The sequence below is a fragment of the Melospiza georgiana genome, chromosome 16 (genome assembly GCF_028018845.1).
Source record: "Melospiza georgiana isolate bMelGeo1 chromosome 16, bMelGeo1.pri, whole genome shotgun sequence".
In the NCBI taxonomy this organism is placed as follows: Eukaryota; Metazoa; Chordata; class Aves; order Passeriformes; family Passerellidae; genus Melospiza; species Melospiza georgiana.
Genome location: NC_080445.1, coordinates 2,081,446 through 2,099,687, shown reverse-complemented (window position 1 = coordinate 2,099,687; position 18,242 = coordinate 2,081,446). Strand labels below are relative to the sequence as shown.

Here is an 18,242-nt window from a genome sequence, read left to right as displayed (position 1 = left end):
AGGAAGAGCTGAAATACCTGAAACACCAAGAAATACCTGAAGATGAAGATGAAGAGCATGAGCAGCATGCAGAAGGTGGCCACGTTGTCCATGGTCTTCATGAGCACCACGAGCTGGCGGCGCAGGGCGGGCATGAAGCGCACGAGCTTCAGCACGCGGAGCAGCCGGAACGTCCTGAGCACGGACAGGCCCCCGTCCGACTGCCCAATGATCTCCCAGACACTGTGGGGACGTGGGGACACTGCTAGCACCAGCAGTTCTGCTCCCTGGCAGCTGATCCCCCCAAGAATCTCCCCTTTTCCTGCTTCTGGAAGCAGCTTCACTCCCAGTGGCGTGGTCGCACCTCTGGTGGCACGGTTCATCTGCTTTACAGCTGGTTTTGGGGTCAATTCCCTCCTTAATTTCCTTTTTTATCCCTGAGGTTCTCCATGTCTGCACCACGATAATAATGTGGATCACAATTTTATCCCAGGAATATCCATTCCTATGATATAGGAGTATCAGCACAGCTCTATTCATTAAAACAAAATCCAGCATCTCTTAAGGGAATTAGGGAAACAAAAACCCACTTCAAGTCAATAGGATCAATAGTTCTTATGTCTCTTGAGTTATTTATCTTCCTTCAGAACATCCAGAGGGATTTTTGGGGAGGTTGGTTTGATCAGACCACAGAATGACCTTTGTTCAGAACCTTGAACCTTGTCTGGATCAAAGGGATGTGCCAAGGGCACTCTCCTGGTTTACATCTCTGTGTTCCTGGAATTCTTTGCCCCAAATTACTGATTGAGGGGTGACCAGAAAGGATCCCAGCACTGGGACAGTGTTCCTGGGGAACACAGCAAAGCAGGGCCCTCCCTTCCCCTCCTGCTTGCCCAATTCCAGCCCAGCTGGGGTCATTTGGGAGAGGAGGGCACTGCTGGGGTATGGACACTCCCAGGACCCCTTTCCCAGGACCAGCCACGCTGCACTTGAGTGGAAAATCCACCCCAGTGCCAGATGTGTGGCATAAATAGATTTTCCTCTCCATCTGCCAGGTTGATTTACTTTGGACAGCTCTCCTAAGGACAGGAATCCAAAAGTCCAGCACAATTACAGCACACCCCAACCCTGGATTAACACATGGAATCACAGAATCACCAGGTTGGAAGAGACTTTGAAGACCATGGAGTCCAACCCAGCCCTAACACCCCCTCACCAACCAAACCATGGCACTGAGTGCCAAATCCAATCCTTTTTGAAAGACATCCAGGGATGGTGACCCCACCACCTCCCTGGACAGACAGTTCCAGTGCCCAACCACCCTTTCAGTAAAAAACCTTTACCTAACACCCATCCTGAATTTCCCTTGCCATCCCTGATCCCCACCCCACTCCCCAGCAGAAAAACCACAGTGAGGGAAGAACCTGATGACCACGATGATCCCATCAAAGATGTTGTAGGGGTTCTTGATGTAGCCAAAGATGCCGAAGGCCAGGAGCTTCAGGAGCATCTCCAGGGCAAACATGCTGGTGAAGACGATGTTGCTGATCTCCAGGGCATTGGTCAGCTCGTCTGGCTGCGGGCAGAAAAGGAAAATGGTCAGAGAAAATGGGAAATGTTCCTCCTGCTGGGATTTGTGCTCCTTCTGGAAAGCCAAGGAGGGAAAAGAAATGTCTGAGGGAACAGCAGATGAACCTTCTGGAGTTCCCTGTGAGTTTTACTGGGATCACAGGATCCCAGCCCAGCTCTGGAGCAGCTGGAGAACAATTGTGCCCAACGCAAAATAATTCAAGCTAAGCAAAGGAGAGGGTTTGTTCACTGTTCCAAGCTAGAATTACCCAGGCTGGAATCTGCCTGGATTCACATGGATCACTCACTGTTCCAAGCTAGAATTATCCAGGCTGGAATCTGCCTGGATTCACACGGATCACTCTGCTTTTACTGCATTGACTCCAGCAGAACTTTATGGGTGCTGCTATATAGGAATATAGGATATTCCTGTATGTGATATAGGAATATCAGCCCTATTCATTAAAACAAAGCATTTTTCTAATGCTCCTAAGAGCATTAGAAAAAAAATACACCTGAAGTCAGTGGGATCAATAGTTTTATGTTTTTTTAGGTACTTAACTCCCTTTGGAAATTGCCCCCCAAACCCCCAAATTGTGTTTCCTGAACCCAGCAGATTTTAAGTGCCAGCAGTGTGGCCCTGAGTGCCAGGAGTGCATTCAGGATCTCTGAGTTTCTCTGGGTGCACAAGACTTTAATGCAGCAGAAACCCAAGATTTTTCCATGCCCCTCTTCTATCCCAGCACCACATTCCCTCGGGCTTCCAGACATTCCATTCCTTTCCTGGGAAGTGCAGCAAAGCCTGCCCAGCACCCAGGCTCCCTAAACTATGGGAAAAGGTGGGATTGATCTGCTCCCTCCCTGGAGCTGCTCCTTCCAACAGCACCTGGCTCTGCAATGAGCATTTCGAGTTCCAGGCCTGCTCCTTTGTGAGACAAAATGAGTCTTTTTCATTTCCTTTTCCTCAGAGTAATAACATTGTCTGGGAAAAAGTGTGATTTTCATATCTGACTCATCTCCTGGACTGATAATAATTTCCTTTATTCCCCATCCCTCGTTAGGGGGGTAAAAATCGGCAGGTTTGGGGGATGCTGTTGCACTACTTGAGGCTCTGTAACACATCCACACTCAGCAAATCCAACCCCTGGCAGTGGAAGGAGAGGGTGAAAGAGTTAACTGGGATTTGGGAAGAGCCCACACATCCCCTCCAGCCCGTGGGCTGCTAATGAGCCATCATTCACTGCTAAATTACTCCCTGCAATCGTCTGTCTGCTGCTCAACCATTTATCCAGGGGAAGAGCACTCAGAGCTCCAGGTTCTAATCCATAAACTCGGATCGCTATGGGATACCAGGAAGGGAAGGACTGGGAAATTTGCAGGGCCCAGTTCCCTCACATCAGGCAGAGCTCATCCATCCTATTCCTTGCCAAAACTACCAGGTGTCATGGTTCGGAATGAAAAAATTAAAAATTAAATCCAAATTTTAAAAATATAAAATTATCAAATCAAAGCCACTACACAAAATTACTATTTCCACCCAGTTTCCAACTCACACCTGGGGAGAGGCAAAAAAACCCCAACCTCATCAGAGGCTCAGGGCTGCTCTGGGATGGAATTTGACCAGCTCTCCACAGAGACTGATCCCAAAACAGCCCTGCAGGCTCCCAGGCTGTCCTGCTCCAAGCCACAGGTGCTGGCAGCGTCCCCGAGCTCTCTGTCAGGAGCTGGCACGTCCAGGGTCCCCCCAGGCAGAGCTGGAGAGGGAATTCTTGACAAGGAGCAAAAGAACTCATTAAGGTCTGGGGTCCCTGCAGGCACAGCTGCTGGAGCAGGGTGTGGGTGGCAGGCTGAGGCTGGGAAATGAATGGCAACTGTCAGCAAGGAATCACACTGAATCCCAGGATCTCTGAGGTGGGAAGAGACCTCCAGGACCATCCAGTCCAGGCTGGGCCTGATCCCCACCTTGTCCCCAGCCCAGAGCACTGAGTGCCACTTCCAGTTCCAGTTCCTGACCAGGCTGGGGCAGTTCCAATGCCTGACCACCCTTTCCATGAAAAAATTCCTCCTGATGTCCAACCTGAACCTCCCCTGGCACAGCTTGAGGCCTCATCATTTCCTCTCATCCTGTTGCTGATTATCTGGGAGAAGAAGCCACCACCATTCCTGACAGCTTGCTGGGGTCGTTCTGTTTTCCCTGCTGTTCCCCAGCACTTTTTCCTGGGAAACATGGAAAACCTGCCCACTGCCATTCCCAGAACCTCATCCTCTCCCACGGAGCAGCAGCCTCATGCACTGAAGGCAAATGTAGTGTGGGGTTCTCCAAATCCCCCTTGCTGCTGCCAAGAGTCACAATTTTATCATGAAAATTGGGCTTTCTGGTGGTCGCTTCAAATCCCCAATCCTGGAAAGATGTGGATATAGAAGCACAGAATGGCTAAGGTTGGAAAAGACCTCAAAGATCATCAAGTGCATCATGATAAGACAATCTCAAAGTCATCACCAAAAAAGTCAGAGTATGAAAAGCTGAACAACCTAAACACCATAAGGCAAATAAAAGGAATCTGGACATTGTAACCCTCTAAAATCCCAAGTTCCCTTAGGCAAACCCAAGATCGTCCTGTGGAGCACTGAGCCAATCCTGAATTCATTTCCCAATTCCCTTTGACGATTTGTGCCCCTTTTTTGCTTTGTCTCCAGCTCCGTGACTTTTGCCTCCTATTGAAGTGCGGGAGAAAATCTGCAGCGATCTGTCAGGGAGGGGAGAGAGGCCACGAGGGACGGGGACAGGAGAGGACAAGGAGGTGGCCTGGAACGTCAGCAGCTGCGCCCAGGAGCTGATCCAGCAGACTGGAGCGCGGCAGGACGCCTGGGAAAGGTTGACAGACGGCTGACACTGCAAAACCTCACCTCAGGGATCTTCATTATCCTTCTGGGATGCTGTTTGGAGGCAGGCAGCGCTAATGTGATGACAGGGCCAGCTGTGAGCAGGGATGTTGGAGCGGGATCCTGCCGGGACACCGGGCAGGACCCGCCGGGCACCGACAAGGACGGATGGCCCTGAACGGCGGCCAAGCGCTGCTGGGAGCTTGGGGATTGTTGGAGAGGATGCTGAGGAGCAGATGAGCCAAACATCCACTGCTCCAGCCTTCCAGTGTAATTATCTTCCCCTGACACCAACGGGAGCCGGGGAAACGGGGATATTTTTATGCCTTCTGAAATGGTTTATTGCTCGCAGCGCAAATTTCCCGCTCGCTGACGAGCACGGATCCACGAGGAGGGTCAAGGAAGGGACACTCAAGATGGATTTGGCCATTCCCCCGCAGTCAGCCACTAGGAGCCACTGTTGATTTTGTCCGAATTAAAGGCAGTCCCAGAGCAGGAATTTTTCCAGGAGTCTTTTTCTCCGGGTGAAACAAATCGTTGATTTGCTGAAACCAAAGCTTTTCATGGCGAGGATTATTTTCGTCCAACTTTCTGGCTGGGAGAAAACGAAATTGCAACAACACTTTCAAATTGCTGCAATGTCTCGTTGTGACCTGCTCAGAGCTGGAAACTTCAGACTTTTGGCTCCAGCAGTGGTTCTGTCATGAGATGCAGCTTGGGTTGGGATGTGTAACAAAGCTTGGCAGCAAAATGAGGCACTTCCAGGAGAGTTGGTCTAAAGTGGAGATTTTTGCTTTTTGCCAATTTTTTTTTCGAAGCCTCAACAATTCTGGCAGGGTAAATACCTGCCCTCCATTGGGCTCCAAGCTGCACCAGGAAAAAATTCCTTTTCCAAACACAAAGAGGGTGAGCACGACCCCGCAGGAGCTTTGGGGATCTCCACATCTTCTGCTGATGCAATTATTGACCTTTACATCAGTCCAGGATTCCAGGGCCAAAAGGTGACCATGTGGAATTGCAGGAGGATCCAGAACGCTCAGGAATCCCCAGAATGTGGGAGAAGATTGGCAATGCTGGCCTGAGGATCCCCCAGGCTGGAATGGGAATGGTCGTGCTCGAAACTGTCACCAAAAAACAGCACAGAATGGTTTAACCCCAAGTCCCACTGGCAGATCCCAGGGAACGCTCAAAAAAGTTCAGATTTCAGTCTAAACTTTACAATTTCAGATTTAAATCGTCCTTGGGCTGCAGGGTTAAACTTCCCACTATTCGAGGGAAGGGCAGGAGCTGTGTGGGATCAGTTTGGGAGGTTTCAGCATCCTTGAGTTTAAATAAAAGCAAGCCCTGACTGCAGGCAAAACACACCCCCTCTCTGCCCATTTTCAAGGCCATTTTTATGCTGCAGAATATTCCAGCGATTCCAAACTATGCTTTTATTAGGGACAAACCTCAAACAGTTCATTCCAAGTTCAGATAAACAGACCAAAAAAAAAAAAAATCCTTTCCTAAATAATTTTGGTCTGAAAACCTCAGGAGCTGAGAATCTGCCACTTGTGGTTTTAGCAAGGACCCCAGAGCCTTCCAGGAACCACGGAATGCAATAAAAGAGAAAAAAGAGAAACCCATCACGGTCCAATTATCGATGGCTCCTCCAAGCAGACAATGAAGGGTGGAATTTGCAGCCTCAGATTGTCTTTGTGCACCTGAATTCCTGCAGTTCTCCAAGGACTGGGATCTCTTTGTGCCTCCTTTTCCTCTCGCCCACCTTCTCCCTCATCTCCTTTGATTGCTGCATCCACCAGCTGCTATTTTACATAATTTAGGCTCGGTCTCAGCAGGACAACTGAACACCTTTCTGCTCTGAAACCCAGAAATAATCACACCTGCATCCCTCACAGAGGAGAAAAGGTCTCTTCCACACCACCTCCTCCCTGCTGAATGACCAGGGAAGTTTCCAGAGTTAAAAATGTTGTTTTCCTTCAGAAATCCCCCTCCAAAGCAGCCCAACTTTTCCTGAGCTGGGAGATCTGAGAGTGGCAGAGCCCCGAGGAGCAGTAAACAAACCCAGAACATTGAGTCTCATAAACATCCTTTGCACTTGGGTTGTTTTTTCTCTTAGTCCCGAGCCTAAAGCTGTCAATGGGACTTGCAGCGCTTGTTTATGTTGGCTTTTCTGCTTTGGATGTTGCATTCAGCCCACAGAGGCTCTGACCAGGCACAATAATGATCTGTCAATCCCTGCCTGGCTCCGGGGCACTCCTGCTTCCTCCCCTCGCCTCATTTTTGGGCAATTATAATTCTCCAATTACCAGGTTTTCCAGTGCCACAGAGTTCACCTGTCTGCAGCCCCATGTCAGGGAATTAAAACCCACAGAGAATGCAGAGAAGGAACTCAGGGAATTTATGGAGCATCCAGTCCCATCTAGGGGCACTTTCCAACCATCCCAGGGGGCCCCAGCCTGGCCTGGGACACTTCCAGGGATCCACAGCTTCTCTGGGAATCTGTGCCAGGCTTCCCCACCCTGACAGGGAGGAATCTGAGCATCCCCAGGAGAATAAAGAGGGGAGGAGGGATGTGTGACAGCTCCCAGTGCTCAGTTACACGCAGCAGGGACAGGCTGCCCTGCTCTGCTCACTCTGCTGGGTTTTATTTCCAGCTGTGTCATTCCCCTGCCTCTGGAGCAGCCCGGGCTAAAATCTCCTTTTCCAGGGAGTTCCAGGAGGCAGAGGAAGCAGAGCTGTCAGGGGATGTAAGTGACACCCCAGAGAAGATGAAGGCTCCGTTTTGACCTTTATTTTTCTCTCCTTCTTTGCTTGTCAAAGATCAAACTGAGCAATTCTGATATTTCTGAGGTAAGTAAACAAGCCAGCAAAGCAAACAAGCAGAACCCCCCAAGCAATTGCAGACCTGGCTGCTTCCTCCTCTGCTTTCCCTGCCTTTAAAAAAATCAAAATCAACCCCAGGAATAACACAAGTGGCTTTTCAACTCCTGCATCTGAAAATATCTCCTGTGTAAACCATTTGGACGAAGCTTATTTACTACAAGATTGGACTCTTCATGTCTGAAAATCAACTTCAAACTGGTTTAGTCCATCTAGACCACAGGAATTGCCTTCCTTTATGTGATAAAACTGCCTAAAAAAAAAAGGGTTTGGGTGGTGTTTTCCCAGGCTCATGAGCATAGTTCAAAGTTATTTCTGCTCTCTGGCCTTGGAAAGGGATCAGGGACTTGAACCAGGATATCCCAGCCTTAGAAACGGAGATATTTTGCTATTTTGGGGTGCCACTGCCCCAAATTTAACAGCCAGACACAACCACAACCTCTCAGAAGCACAAGTCCTACTCAAGAAGGGGTTCTCTGTTATTAAAGCCTCTCCTAAAAGTCATGGCTTTAAGGAGTTTGTGCTTTCCACTGAAAAAAAAAAATAAAAAAAGTGTCACTGAGATATTTCCAAATGGGCTCTGCTTCAAAGTAGGCTGGAAACAGAAGGAAAAAGAGATCTCCTCCTTGTGCCTGCTGATGGATGTTCCCTCTCTGGGTTTGGAATGAAAAGTGGAGAATTTATTCCCTCAGTCACCTCCACTCTCAGGTTTTATGCCTCCCTCTAAATGGGATCCTTCATGTGGAGCGATAACAATTTAATTGAAGATAACTGATGGTAATTTTTCCTCCTTTCAATTGACCTGCTTGATCTCCTAATGCTCTGCAGAGTTCCTTTTAACTCTCTGCTCCATGGTTAACGATTCCATCCCCAGATGCAAAACTCTGCTCCTTCCTGGAGCTGCCAAAGGGACACTGGGGGGTGGAGGAAGCACCAAAACCCCAAACCCAGCAGAGTTCAGTGACCAGATTCCAAATTCAGGCACCCCCCAAGATTTTTGTGCCGGTCCCTCCAGTTCAGGTTGGGATATTGGGAAGGAATTGTTCCCTGTGAGGCTCTGGCAGATTCCCAGAGAAGCTGGGAGTGTCCTGGACAGGGCTTGGAGCAGCCTGGGATGGTGGAAGGTGGCACTGGATGAGCTTTAAGGTTTTTCCCAACCCAACCCATCCCAGGGCACTCTGTCTCCAGGCTGGGAGTGTTTTCTCTGCAGAAGAATCCCTGGATGCCACATTTCCCTGTCCTGCAAGAAGAGCCACAGACAGCGCAGAGTTTGTTCTCTGGGATAATCAACTTCCCTCAGAAGCTTCCCTGGCAGGAGATCCCACGTGGCAGAACATATTTGCAGTATTACTTTCCCATTTCTCAGTTTCATTCAGCAAAATGCAATTTCATTTCCAGTGACATAAATGCCAAGCAGGATTAGATCAAGTGCTGCCTGCTCCAGCCTCTGGAGGACGGGACCAGGGCAATCTGAAATGTTATCAGCAGAACAGTTTGGGAAAGCAGGGCAATCAGCTGGGTTATATCTGGGTGGAGGATCACTTGGACTGACAGATGGCTCAAAAATAAGCCTTAAAATGAGAAAAACTCACCCAAACCCTGTAAAACAACGCCCCAAAGCAGGCCAGCAGTGCTCAGGTTCAGTTATTAAATGAGAAGTCATAGCAGGAAGGAGCCAGCTCTCCAAATAAGCAGGGAATGGCTCCAGCAAAGCCCCAGGAGCAGCTGGGAGAACTGGTGCCACTGTCAGGAAAAAGAGGGAAAATGGGAAATGTCTGCTGTGCTGGGTGCAGGGATCACCCTCAGGAGCATCCCAGGAGATGCTGTGGCCCCTTCCCAACACCCCAGAACCCGTCACTGGAGCCTTTTCCCTGGAAATGGGAGCAGGTTTCTCCCTGCTGCCATCCCACCCTGCATGGCCTTGGCTCCTTTAAAAGCCTCTGGCCAAAATCCAGGGAATTCATCCAGCCTGAATCATTCCCATCCATATGCTGAGCAGCACCAGTGGATCTGCTGGCCAGGACAGCTCAGAGCAGGGCCTGGCCTGACTCTCATCCAAGAAATTTGGCTTCTCCTTCCCCATAAAAAAAAATTACATTCACACAAAGAATTTTATCCACACGGTTCCTGCCCATTGCAAAGCTGTTTTTGACCATGCTCGGTGCTGAAGTCAATAATTAATGACCCCAAAATCATCAGCACAATGCCTGAAATCAGCTTTGTTTGGCTGGTTAACCACAAAGAATTAATTTTTAAAATATAATGCAGCATTCCTACTGATTTATGGTCCTTTAAAACATATATGAATAAATACACCTTTATATTTAGGCTGAAGATATCTCAAATCTCATTAATTTGAAAGAAGAACGAGGCTCTACCTTTTCCTTTTAGGTGTGAGCTGAGTCCTGGGATATGAAGAGTTGGAATATTTAAGACTGGCATACACACAAAACCCATGGAATTTGCTACAGCCCCTTGCAGGTAAAAAGGAACAACAGAGACCCAGCCTGAAGGAATCTGCACAAGAAATGAAGGTTAATTATGGATTTTTCTTGAGAAAACCCTCCAGCCTCATCCCACAGCTGCCCAAGAGCATCACAGGTGGCACCACATGCACTGAAGGTGGCAGGACACGCACACAGAGAGAGCAAAGAACCATTTCCCAGCTCTTTGATGACACTTTAGCAACGACTCCATGATCTTTATCCAGCTCCTGGCGCTCTGAAACCCCGGGATCAAAGACCTTTGGGTTGTCATTAGCAGGCAAACCCAATAGAAGTTGTTTACTCCGGCCGAGTTAATGGCACTGGAAATATTTAATCAAAAAATGGACACACTCCCCCTATTACTGCCAAGATGATTCAGAAGGGGCCACTTAAATCTGGTTTGTCAAGCCATTACTCATCCCCTGCTAATAGAGCTTTATGGAGAGTCCCTTTGAAAAATGCACTTTGGTGATGCGCGGGCATCGGGAGATGAAACGCGTCAGGGGAGCACAGCAGGGGCTGTGCTGGGGAGGAAGGGAAGGTGGGCATATGTTTAGTCTGTGTTTCAAAAAAAAAAAAAAACCCTTGTCTTAGTCATCTGTGCAGCCCAGGAGAGGAGCTGGAGAGGCTGGAGGGGGAAATGAGTTCAAGGAGAGGGTAATTCTTGAAAAAAACACGAGCCAGCCGCTGCAGCCGACCTCTGAGTGCCCAAGTGGGATATGAGGAGATGGGAGAAGGTTGGGAGAGGTTTTAAAAGGTTCAAGGGTCTTGGAATAGGAGGAGGAAATGGAAATGTTGGAGGACAGCAGGAGAAAAGCTGGGGTTGTGTCTGGTTTGGGCACAGGGAGTTCTTTAGGGGTTTTTGTCTGGGGAACTGAATTCCAGAATGGTTTGGGTTGAAGGGACCTCAAAGCCCATCCAGTGCCACCCTTGCCCTGGGCAGGGACACCTCCCACTGTCCCAGGCTGTCCAAGCCCTGTCCAACCTGGCCTTGGACACTTCCAGGGATCCACAGCTTCTCTGGGAATTGACACAGCTCCCCACCTCACAGGGAGGAATTCCTTCCCAATATCCCATCTGTCCCTGCCCACAGTCAGTTTGGAGTCATTCCCCCTGTCCTGGCACTCCAGGCCCTTTTAGAAGATCTCTCTCCACCTTTCTTGCAGATTCCCTTCAGGCACTGAAAAGCCACAATTCACTGACCCCAAATCCTCTTTTCCAGGCTGAACAATCCCAATTCCAGCTGATCCCAATTAACCAGGGCTGTTCACCTTCTCAATGCCAGGAAACCTCTGAGCACCCTGACACGGCTACACTTGATCCTGCCTTAGAGCCTGGGCATGACCAGCTGAGTTGAGCTCTATTTATTGTGATTTTTGTGGCACTGGATCAAAAAGATCCTTTGGGATCTCAGGATCCAGGTCATTCCTAGAGGGGGTAACTCACATTTTCCACACGCTGATGAAGTTCAGGGACATCCAGTGGGGACAGCACAGCTGGAGGAACCTCCAACCCTTTTATCTCTCTAGACTGGACTGCCCCAAAGAGACACAGCTTCCCAAAGAGAGAAATGCTCCCAAACTGCTGAAGATCCCAATGTCTAACAGCACAGAAACTATCATCTGCAAACCCACATCTGGAACCCAGGCAGCAGCTCCTCCCTGCTCACACCAAACACAGAGCCAGGAGAACAAATCCAGGGGAAATCCACCTTTCCTCCCCTGCAGCAAACCCACAACAACCCCAGCAATCATCCTGAGCTGCTTTTTGTCTGGGAAAACACAAAGCAGTGAGAGCCCAGGGTGCTGCAGCCCTGAGCCAAGGCAGGCAGATGGGAACCTTGGAGCTCCCCGTGAATTATTGATCTCTCCTTTCAGCCACCAGCACCAGACTAAAGCAGCAATTAAAGCCCATCCACCGGGATCAGAAAGGGAAAGCAGAAAGACAAAAAGGTACAAAAGCAGGGGCCGTGTTTGCCAGCAGCCTCCAGCACGTGCAGCTGGCACTGGGAACCAGGGGCTCTCCTGAAGCTCCTGCTCCATTTCAGCTCGGCAATTCTGGAATCATGGAATGCCCTGAGCTGGGAGGGACACACCAGGATCAGAATCCAGATCCTGCCCTGCAAAAATCCCACCCTGTGCATCCCTGGGAGTGTTGTCCCCATGCTCTGGAGCTGTGCCATTCCCTGGGGAGCAGTTCCAGACACCCTCCAGGGAAGAACTTTTCCCTAAAATCCAAACTAAACCTCCCTGGCACAGCTCCGGCAGGGAGCAGAGCCCTCAGGAGAAGCTGCAGACCACTTGTGCCTGAGGAATTTAAAAATAAATGTTAGAAAATAACAACAGCAAAATATAAATAAAATAAAATAAATATTAGAAAATAAAAATTTAAAATATAAAATAAAATAATAATAAAGAATTAAAAAAACAACAAGCACCAACATCCCTCCTGCTCGCTGAGATGAGAGGAGCTTGTTCTGCTGAGGCAGGGAAGGACTCCAGAGGTCAGGGAGGAATTCCAAGGATACCAGAGGAATTCCAAGGCAGAGCTGCCCTTCAGCACACTGGGATTCATCTGGATCTGCACTGAGTGAAATCCTGGAATTTCCAAGTGGAACCAAAAAGCAGCAGGAGAGCTCAGTGAGTCTTGCTCCTCATCCTCTGTTTGTATCCCATAATTCTATCCAGGTCCAGGGTTTGCACCTGGCAGAATTTCAGAGTCTGGAGGTGGCCCCGAGCTCCCACATTTTCACCTTCCTGACAAAAAGAAACCTCCAATGAAATGAAATTCTATGAAACCACCGCCAATACTCACAGAAACCACTGTGCTGACTTTGCATTGTGATTCTCTTATCATATTTATTCCTAACATTGGGAAAAGAACAAAAAGGTCTGGAAAACAGGACTTCAAACTGAGGAGGTGACTTTCCACTGGATTTTCGGCTTTCCATGGGATTTTTGACTTTCCACGGGATATTTCTGATTCCTTTTGCAGGAATGATGCCTCACCCCCAAGCCTGCCCTGATTTTCAGTGTGGTTTTATTGTTATGGGAACGAAATGATACAGGAAAAAATAAAAAATCAGTGGTTCTAATTTGATATAATGACATCAAATCACTGCTAAAATACAGAAATTCAGCTGGGTTAGCCCTAATAACAGCAGCACTAATTAAAATTATTGCAGTTCACTATTACTGTGGGCTTGGTGAACACCTGAGGCTCTCCCCAGGCAGGAGTGGGTGAGTTTGGGTTTTGGGGGTCGTTAGTTCAGCCTTGGTGAGCTGGGCAAAGGGGGCTGTTAAGGAGCACTAATTACCCACCACTAATTACAGCAGCAATAACAACACCTCTGCAATCACCCTGCCAGGCTCTGCCAGCCCCTGCATGTCCCACATCCAGCTGGGGAGGAGATGGCAGCAGGGACAGCTCTGACAAATAAATAAACCAGGATTTCACTGGATTCAACCCCCTGCACATCCCACATCCAGCTGGGAGGAGATGGCAGCAGGGACAGCTCTGACAAACAAACAAAGCAGGATTTCAGTGGATTCCCCATCCCTGGCAGTGTCCAAGGCCTGGAGCAGCCTGGGGTGGTGGGAGGTCCCTGCCCATGGAACAAGATCCCTTTCAAGGCTCCTTCAACCCAAACCATTCTGGGATTATTTCTTTTGTAACTTTCTCTCTTCCATGCCCCAATCAAGTGGTTTTTTTTCCTGTTTTTTCCCAGCCCTGCTGTGGCTCTGAGTGGCAGAAGTGAAGCATGAAGGAGCAGACTCAGAACCAGAGCTGCTCCAAACCCCTGCTCAGCCCAAACCCACAGCTGCTCCAAGGCCTGGATCCACCTCCTGCCCCCAGGAAAGAACCAAACCAATCCAAATCCTCCAGGCAGGGATGGAACAGGCAACACCAGGTTGAATTTGAGAGTGGGAGTGAGAGAATTCAGACTGCAGCTCCTGCCTGGTGGCTTTCATAAACTCCTAAAGCTCCACCACCAACCAACCCTGTGCAAACCCCGAGCTCCCAAAAACTCCTTTCCTGCTGGAAATCCTCCTGGTGGGCTCCCAGAGCAGGCAGGCCATGCTGAGAGCTGCCAGATGATTTTATTTGTGGCATCCACAGCGGATCTCCAGCAATAATTTGCTGCAAGCCAGGCTGGAGGAGGTGGCGAGAGTTTCCATGGCAATGAGCTGGCATTGCCTTGGTGACCACGGGCTGCTGGCGCTGCTGAAGCACCCTGACCTCTGCACAGCTGAGCACAGCACGGAATTTCCTCCTCGCCTGCCTAATGGTGGCTTTTATTGGAGCTCAGCCCCAGCCAGGAGTTGCCTCAGGTGGTTGTGCAGAGCCAGGGAAGCATCCCTGAGCCAGCCCTGAATTAACCTGTCCCTCAGTCAGCTCCAAAGAAGCCCCAGCTCCAGTCCTGGCTGCTCCTGAGCCTCAATCCACCCAGCTAGAAAATGAAACAGAGGAGACCCAGCACTTCATTAGCCCAGACATCAAAAGCAAATTAATCCATCAGCGTTTAAAGGCTTTAAGAGAGGGCACGCTGAGAGACAGATGTGTTAACAAGGTGCAGCAGTGGCTGGCACATCAAAAAGCAGCTTTGCAGCTTCCTCTCAGGTGAGGAGTTCATGCAGATTTCTGTGGGAGAGTCAGAGCTGAGCCTGTCTCCCTCCAAACCATCTCCAGATAAAGTTTGTGTCAGCATCAAAGCCTCATCCTGAGCTCACATGGCAGGAAATTGTTGCAGCTCTGCCTTTGAGAGCTCCCAGTGCCTCCTCTCCCAACTTTTCTGGTTGGACCATTCCTGGCCCAAAACCTGACCCCACTGGAGCATCCCTTGAGCTCCTTTCCAAATCCAAGCCCTGCACTCCACAGCCCCACAGTGATTTCCATGGAGATGCTAAAAAAACCCTAAAGGCATCCTTGGGGTGCAGGGCAGAAGTTTGGGAGAGAGCAAAGGCTGGGAGAGGAGTGAGGAAGGAATTGGGGCCCTGCTGCCCCTGAGCTGCAGGGAACAGGCTCCAGTTTGGCTCCCAAAACAGAATTATGGATTTATGGGATGTCCTGGTTGGAAAGGACCCACAGGAACCATCCAGCCCTGCACAGACACCCCAACACCCCCATCCTGGGCATCTCTGGAATGGTGTCCAGACACTCCTGGAGCTGTGGCAGCCTTGGGACTGTGCCCATTCCCAGGGCAGCCTGAGCAGTGCCAGCACCCTCTGGAGAAGAACCTTTTTCTAAAATCCAGCCTGACCCTCTCTGGCACAGCTCCAGCTGTTCCCTGGTCCCGGGAGCTGCAGATCCAGAGGAGTTTCCCCTCAGCCTCCTCCTCTCCAGGCTGTGGCACAGAAAAGTCCATGGACATGGCAAAAATTTCACATCCTGTTGACAAAACTCCCTGGAGCCACACAGAGCCCAAAGCAGAGTGCAGTGACTCCAAAGACACACAGCCACATGTTCTAACAAGTCCTTCTACTCCAAGCACACCATTCCCCAGTAGATTTGATACTTTCCAGGCCAAATTCCTCATTTAAACAAAAGTCAGGAGCTATTTTGTCTCCTTTGAGCAAACCTCCCTTAAAATCACCCAGCCAGGACTTCACACTTCAGCCACACAAAGGGACAGTGCAAGCATGGCAGGGGACACTGGGCAGCCTGGGGGACAAGCAGAGCATCCCTGCCTTCAGCCACAGGAATGGGGACATCTGGAGAACACACCAGAAATGTTCTGGAGCATCCTGTGCCTCCTGGTGAGTGCTCACCCCTGGGATTTGAGCATATGGCTGCTGCAAGCCTGCCCAGTGCCACTCGGATTTTTTTAACCATCAAACCAATCCCCCAGGCTCCCCAGGCTGCATTTCCCCTCCCTATCAAACAAGGGAAAAGAATTCAATTTGGGGTTTCGAGAGTTTCCAGCTAAGAGCTACAATTAGAAAAATATTCAGTGCAGATGATGATAAATAACCCTGGGCTGGAGAACCTCAGCAAGGATCTGCTCTTCAGGCGGCTGTGATGACACAAAGTCTTCTGCAGGGCTGTTTTACAAGCTTTCCCCTGAGCCCAAACTTGTTAACCTTCATTTCCCTGCCTGTTTGCAGAGGAGTGACAGCTGCAGCCATAAATCCAGCACTCAGGTTTCCTGTCAGAGTTAAAAAATCAAATATGGATGAAACCCTCTGCTGTTACACCCTGACGAGCAAGAAGGAGGGGAAAAAAAGAAAAAAAAAAAAAAAGAAGGAGTGGGAGGAAATCCACAGCTTTAAAATAATTTCTGAAACACAAAAGGACTTGTGCAAGTCGGGTGGGAAACATGCACTGCATGGTTTCCTTCCCTCATTACCTGTCTGGAGCCTGAGCCTGCCTGTCCATCACCCTCTCCAGGTTCAGCTCAGCCTCAGGAGCAGGAAAAAAACTGTTCTGGGAAGGGAATGAGCTGAGGAACATCCCCCAACCATCAAACCCTGCAGCCAGGGAGTGATTCCTGCTGCCCCGGAGTGGCTGTGTGTGCTGGGAGCCTGGCAGGGATGTAAATCCCATCGTTCCAGCCTGGAAAGGGGGGACACAGCCAAGCAGAGAAATGGGAACAGCCTTTAGGTATCCTTCAGAAATGTTTTTGGGGGTTCTGAGTTGTTCCCTGTCACAGACATCTTTTATGGAAAATCCTTTCCTTAGGATTTTTCCTCCTGAGAAGCTGAGAGGCCTCAGGAACAAAATGTAAACATTGATTATCTGCTGCTGTGGAATGCAACAGGTGCATCTGGGATTAGCCCATGTAAGGTGTTTCTAATTAATGGCCAATCACAGTTGGCTGGCTTGGACAGGGAGTCCGAGCCACAAACCTTTGTTTTCATTCTTTGCTGTTCTATTCTTAGCCAGCCTTCTGATGAAATACTTTCTTCTATTCTTTTAGTATCGTTTTAATGTAATATATATCATAAAATAATAAATCAGCCTTCTGAAACACGGAGTCAGATCCTCGTCTCTTCCCTCATCCTCAGACCCCTGTGAGCACGGTCACAGTTCCCTGCATCACCCCTGGCTCTGATGGTTCCAGAGGCACAAACTGGGATTTCTGGGATTTCTGGCTGTGCCCACCCTGCAGCTCAGCCCCCTGGCACAGCCAGCACTGGCACCTGGCAGCAGCACCAGCAGCACATCAGGAGCTGCTCCAGAGCCTCCTGAGCTGCTGATCTGTGCTCCTGGCAGCTCCCAGCTCCAGGGAGGGCTCTGCAGCACACACAGGTCACTGGCAGGAGATAATTGCCCAGCAACCCACGCTGTTCTCTGCCTCTCTGGCCCAAAATCATCTCCACAAACGACTTTCAACTCTTTGTCCTCCCAGCAGCAGCGACCGGGACAAACGATGCCCTCAGGGTGGATGCTTTGCCCCTGAACCCTTCAGGAATGAAAGGAAAATGCTGATTTCTCTCCCATATCCTGTTCTCTCCCCGGTGGTTTCGTTTATTCCCGTTTATTGATTGGGTTTGAGGCGGCTCAGAGCTGGGAAATTCCTGCCTGGGGAGCAGAGAGGGAGGGGTTGGTGCCCCTGGTCCCAGCTCTGCCCCAGGTGCAGCTCTGGGAGCTGCCAGCACCCCCTGGCCTCCCATCCCACCCCAGCCCCAAGGAACAAACCAATCCATGTATAGTCATGTCGAGAGACAGGGAATTACAGGATCCATCTGTCTGCAGCAAAGCCAATTCCCTCTGGAGTATATAAAATTAACTCATTTCCCCCCCCCCCCCCCCCTTTTTTTTTTTTGGGTGTTGTTTTCTCTGTTTTACTACAGTCACAGCTTTCAGATCCGGGTGGGACAAGGAGAGGACAAGGACAGGGAGAGAGGAGCTGTTAATCCAGACAGGGAGAAAACTCCTGGGCGAGTGGTCTCCTGGCCCATCCTCCCTGCTCTAAAAAAGCTTTGCCACTGATGCTCCGAGGGCTGTGCTCTGTGTTTTTCCCAAATTGGGAGTCAGGCTGTCTTTAGGGCTGTAAACCAGACAGCGCAAACAAAAATAGAGCTGGAAGAAGAATCTGAGCAGGGATGCCAAAGCTCCCTCATTTCCAAGAGTCTCGCTCCTCTCACATCAGCTTTCCACCCCACTCCTAAAAAAGCATCCCCACCCTGGAGCACAAACCCCAGCAGGAGCTTGCAAGGTGACATTTTCACTTCATTCATAACTCTGGGAGATCTCCCTGGTTAAAAGCTGAGGAGAATCCACAGCTGGGATGGCAGCAGTGGGGATGGAGCCCACGGGGAGAGGCTGCATTGCCACCCTGAGCATCTTTAATCCACACCTGGCTGCTCCTTCCAGGCCTTCACAAGGATTTTCTCAGTTTCTGCTTTAGAGGTGCAAGGCTCTGTTCTCATTCCCAATTTTATCATTCCTTGCAATAACTCAAAGTCACTAAAATGGGAGAAGAATTTCAAGGTCATCAAC

The 18,242-nt window shown here is 49.6% G+C and overlaps 1 protein-coding gene across 1 annotated transcript in view; it reads right to left on the bottom strand.

Annotated features, from left to right (window-relative positions):
- Positions 1–18,242, bottom strand: part of CACNA1H (calcium voltage-gated channel subunit alpha1 H) — a 108,720-nt gene that overhangs the window by 47,641 nt on the left and 42,837 nt on the right. Inside the window, exons 9-10 of the mRNA XM_058035191.1 lie at positions 1,404–1,555; positions 37–222 (exon numbers count right to left, since the gene is read on the bottom strand). Of these exons, the coding sequence (XP_057891174.1) occupies positions 37–222; positions 1,404–1,555 (338 nt within the window). The remainder of the gene's footprint in view (positions 1–36; positions 223–1,403; positions 1,556–18,242) is intronic.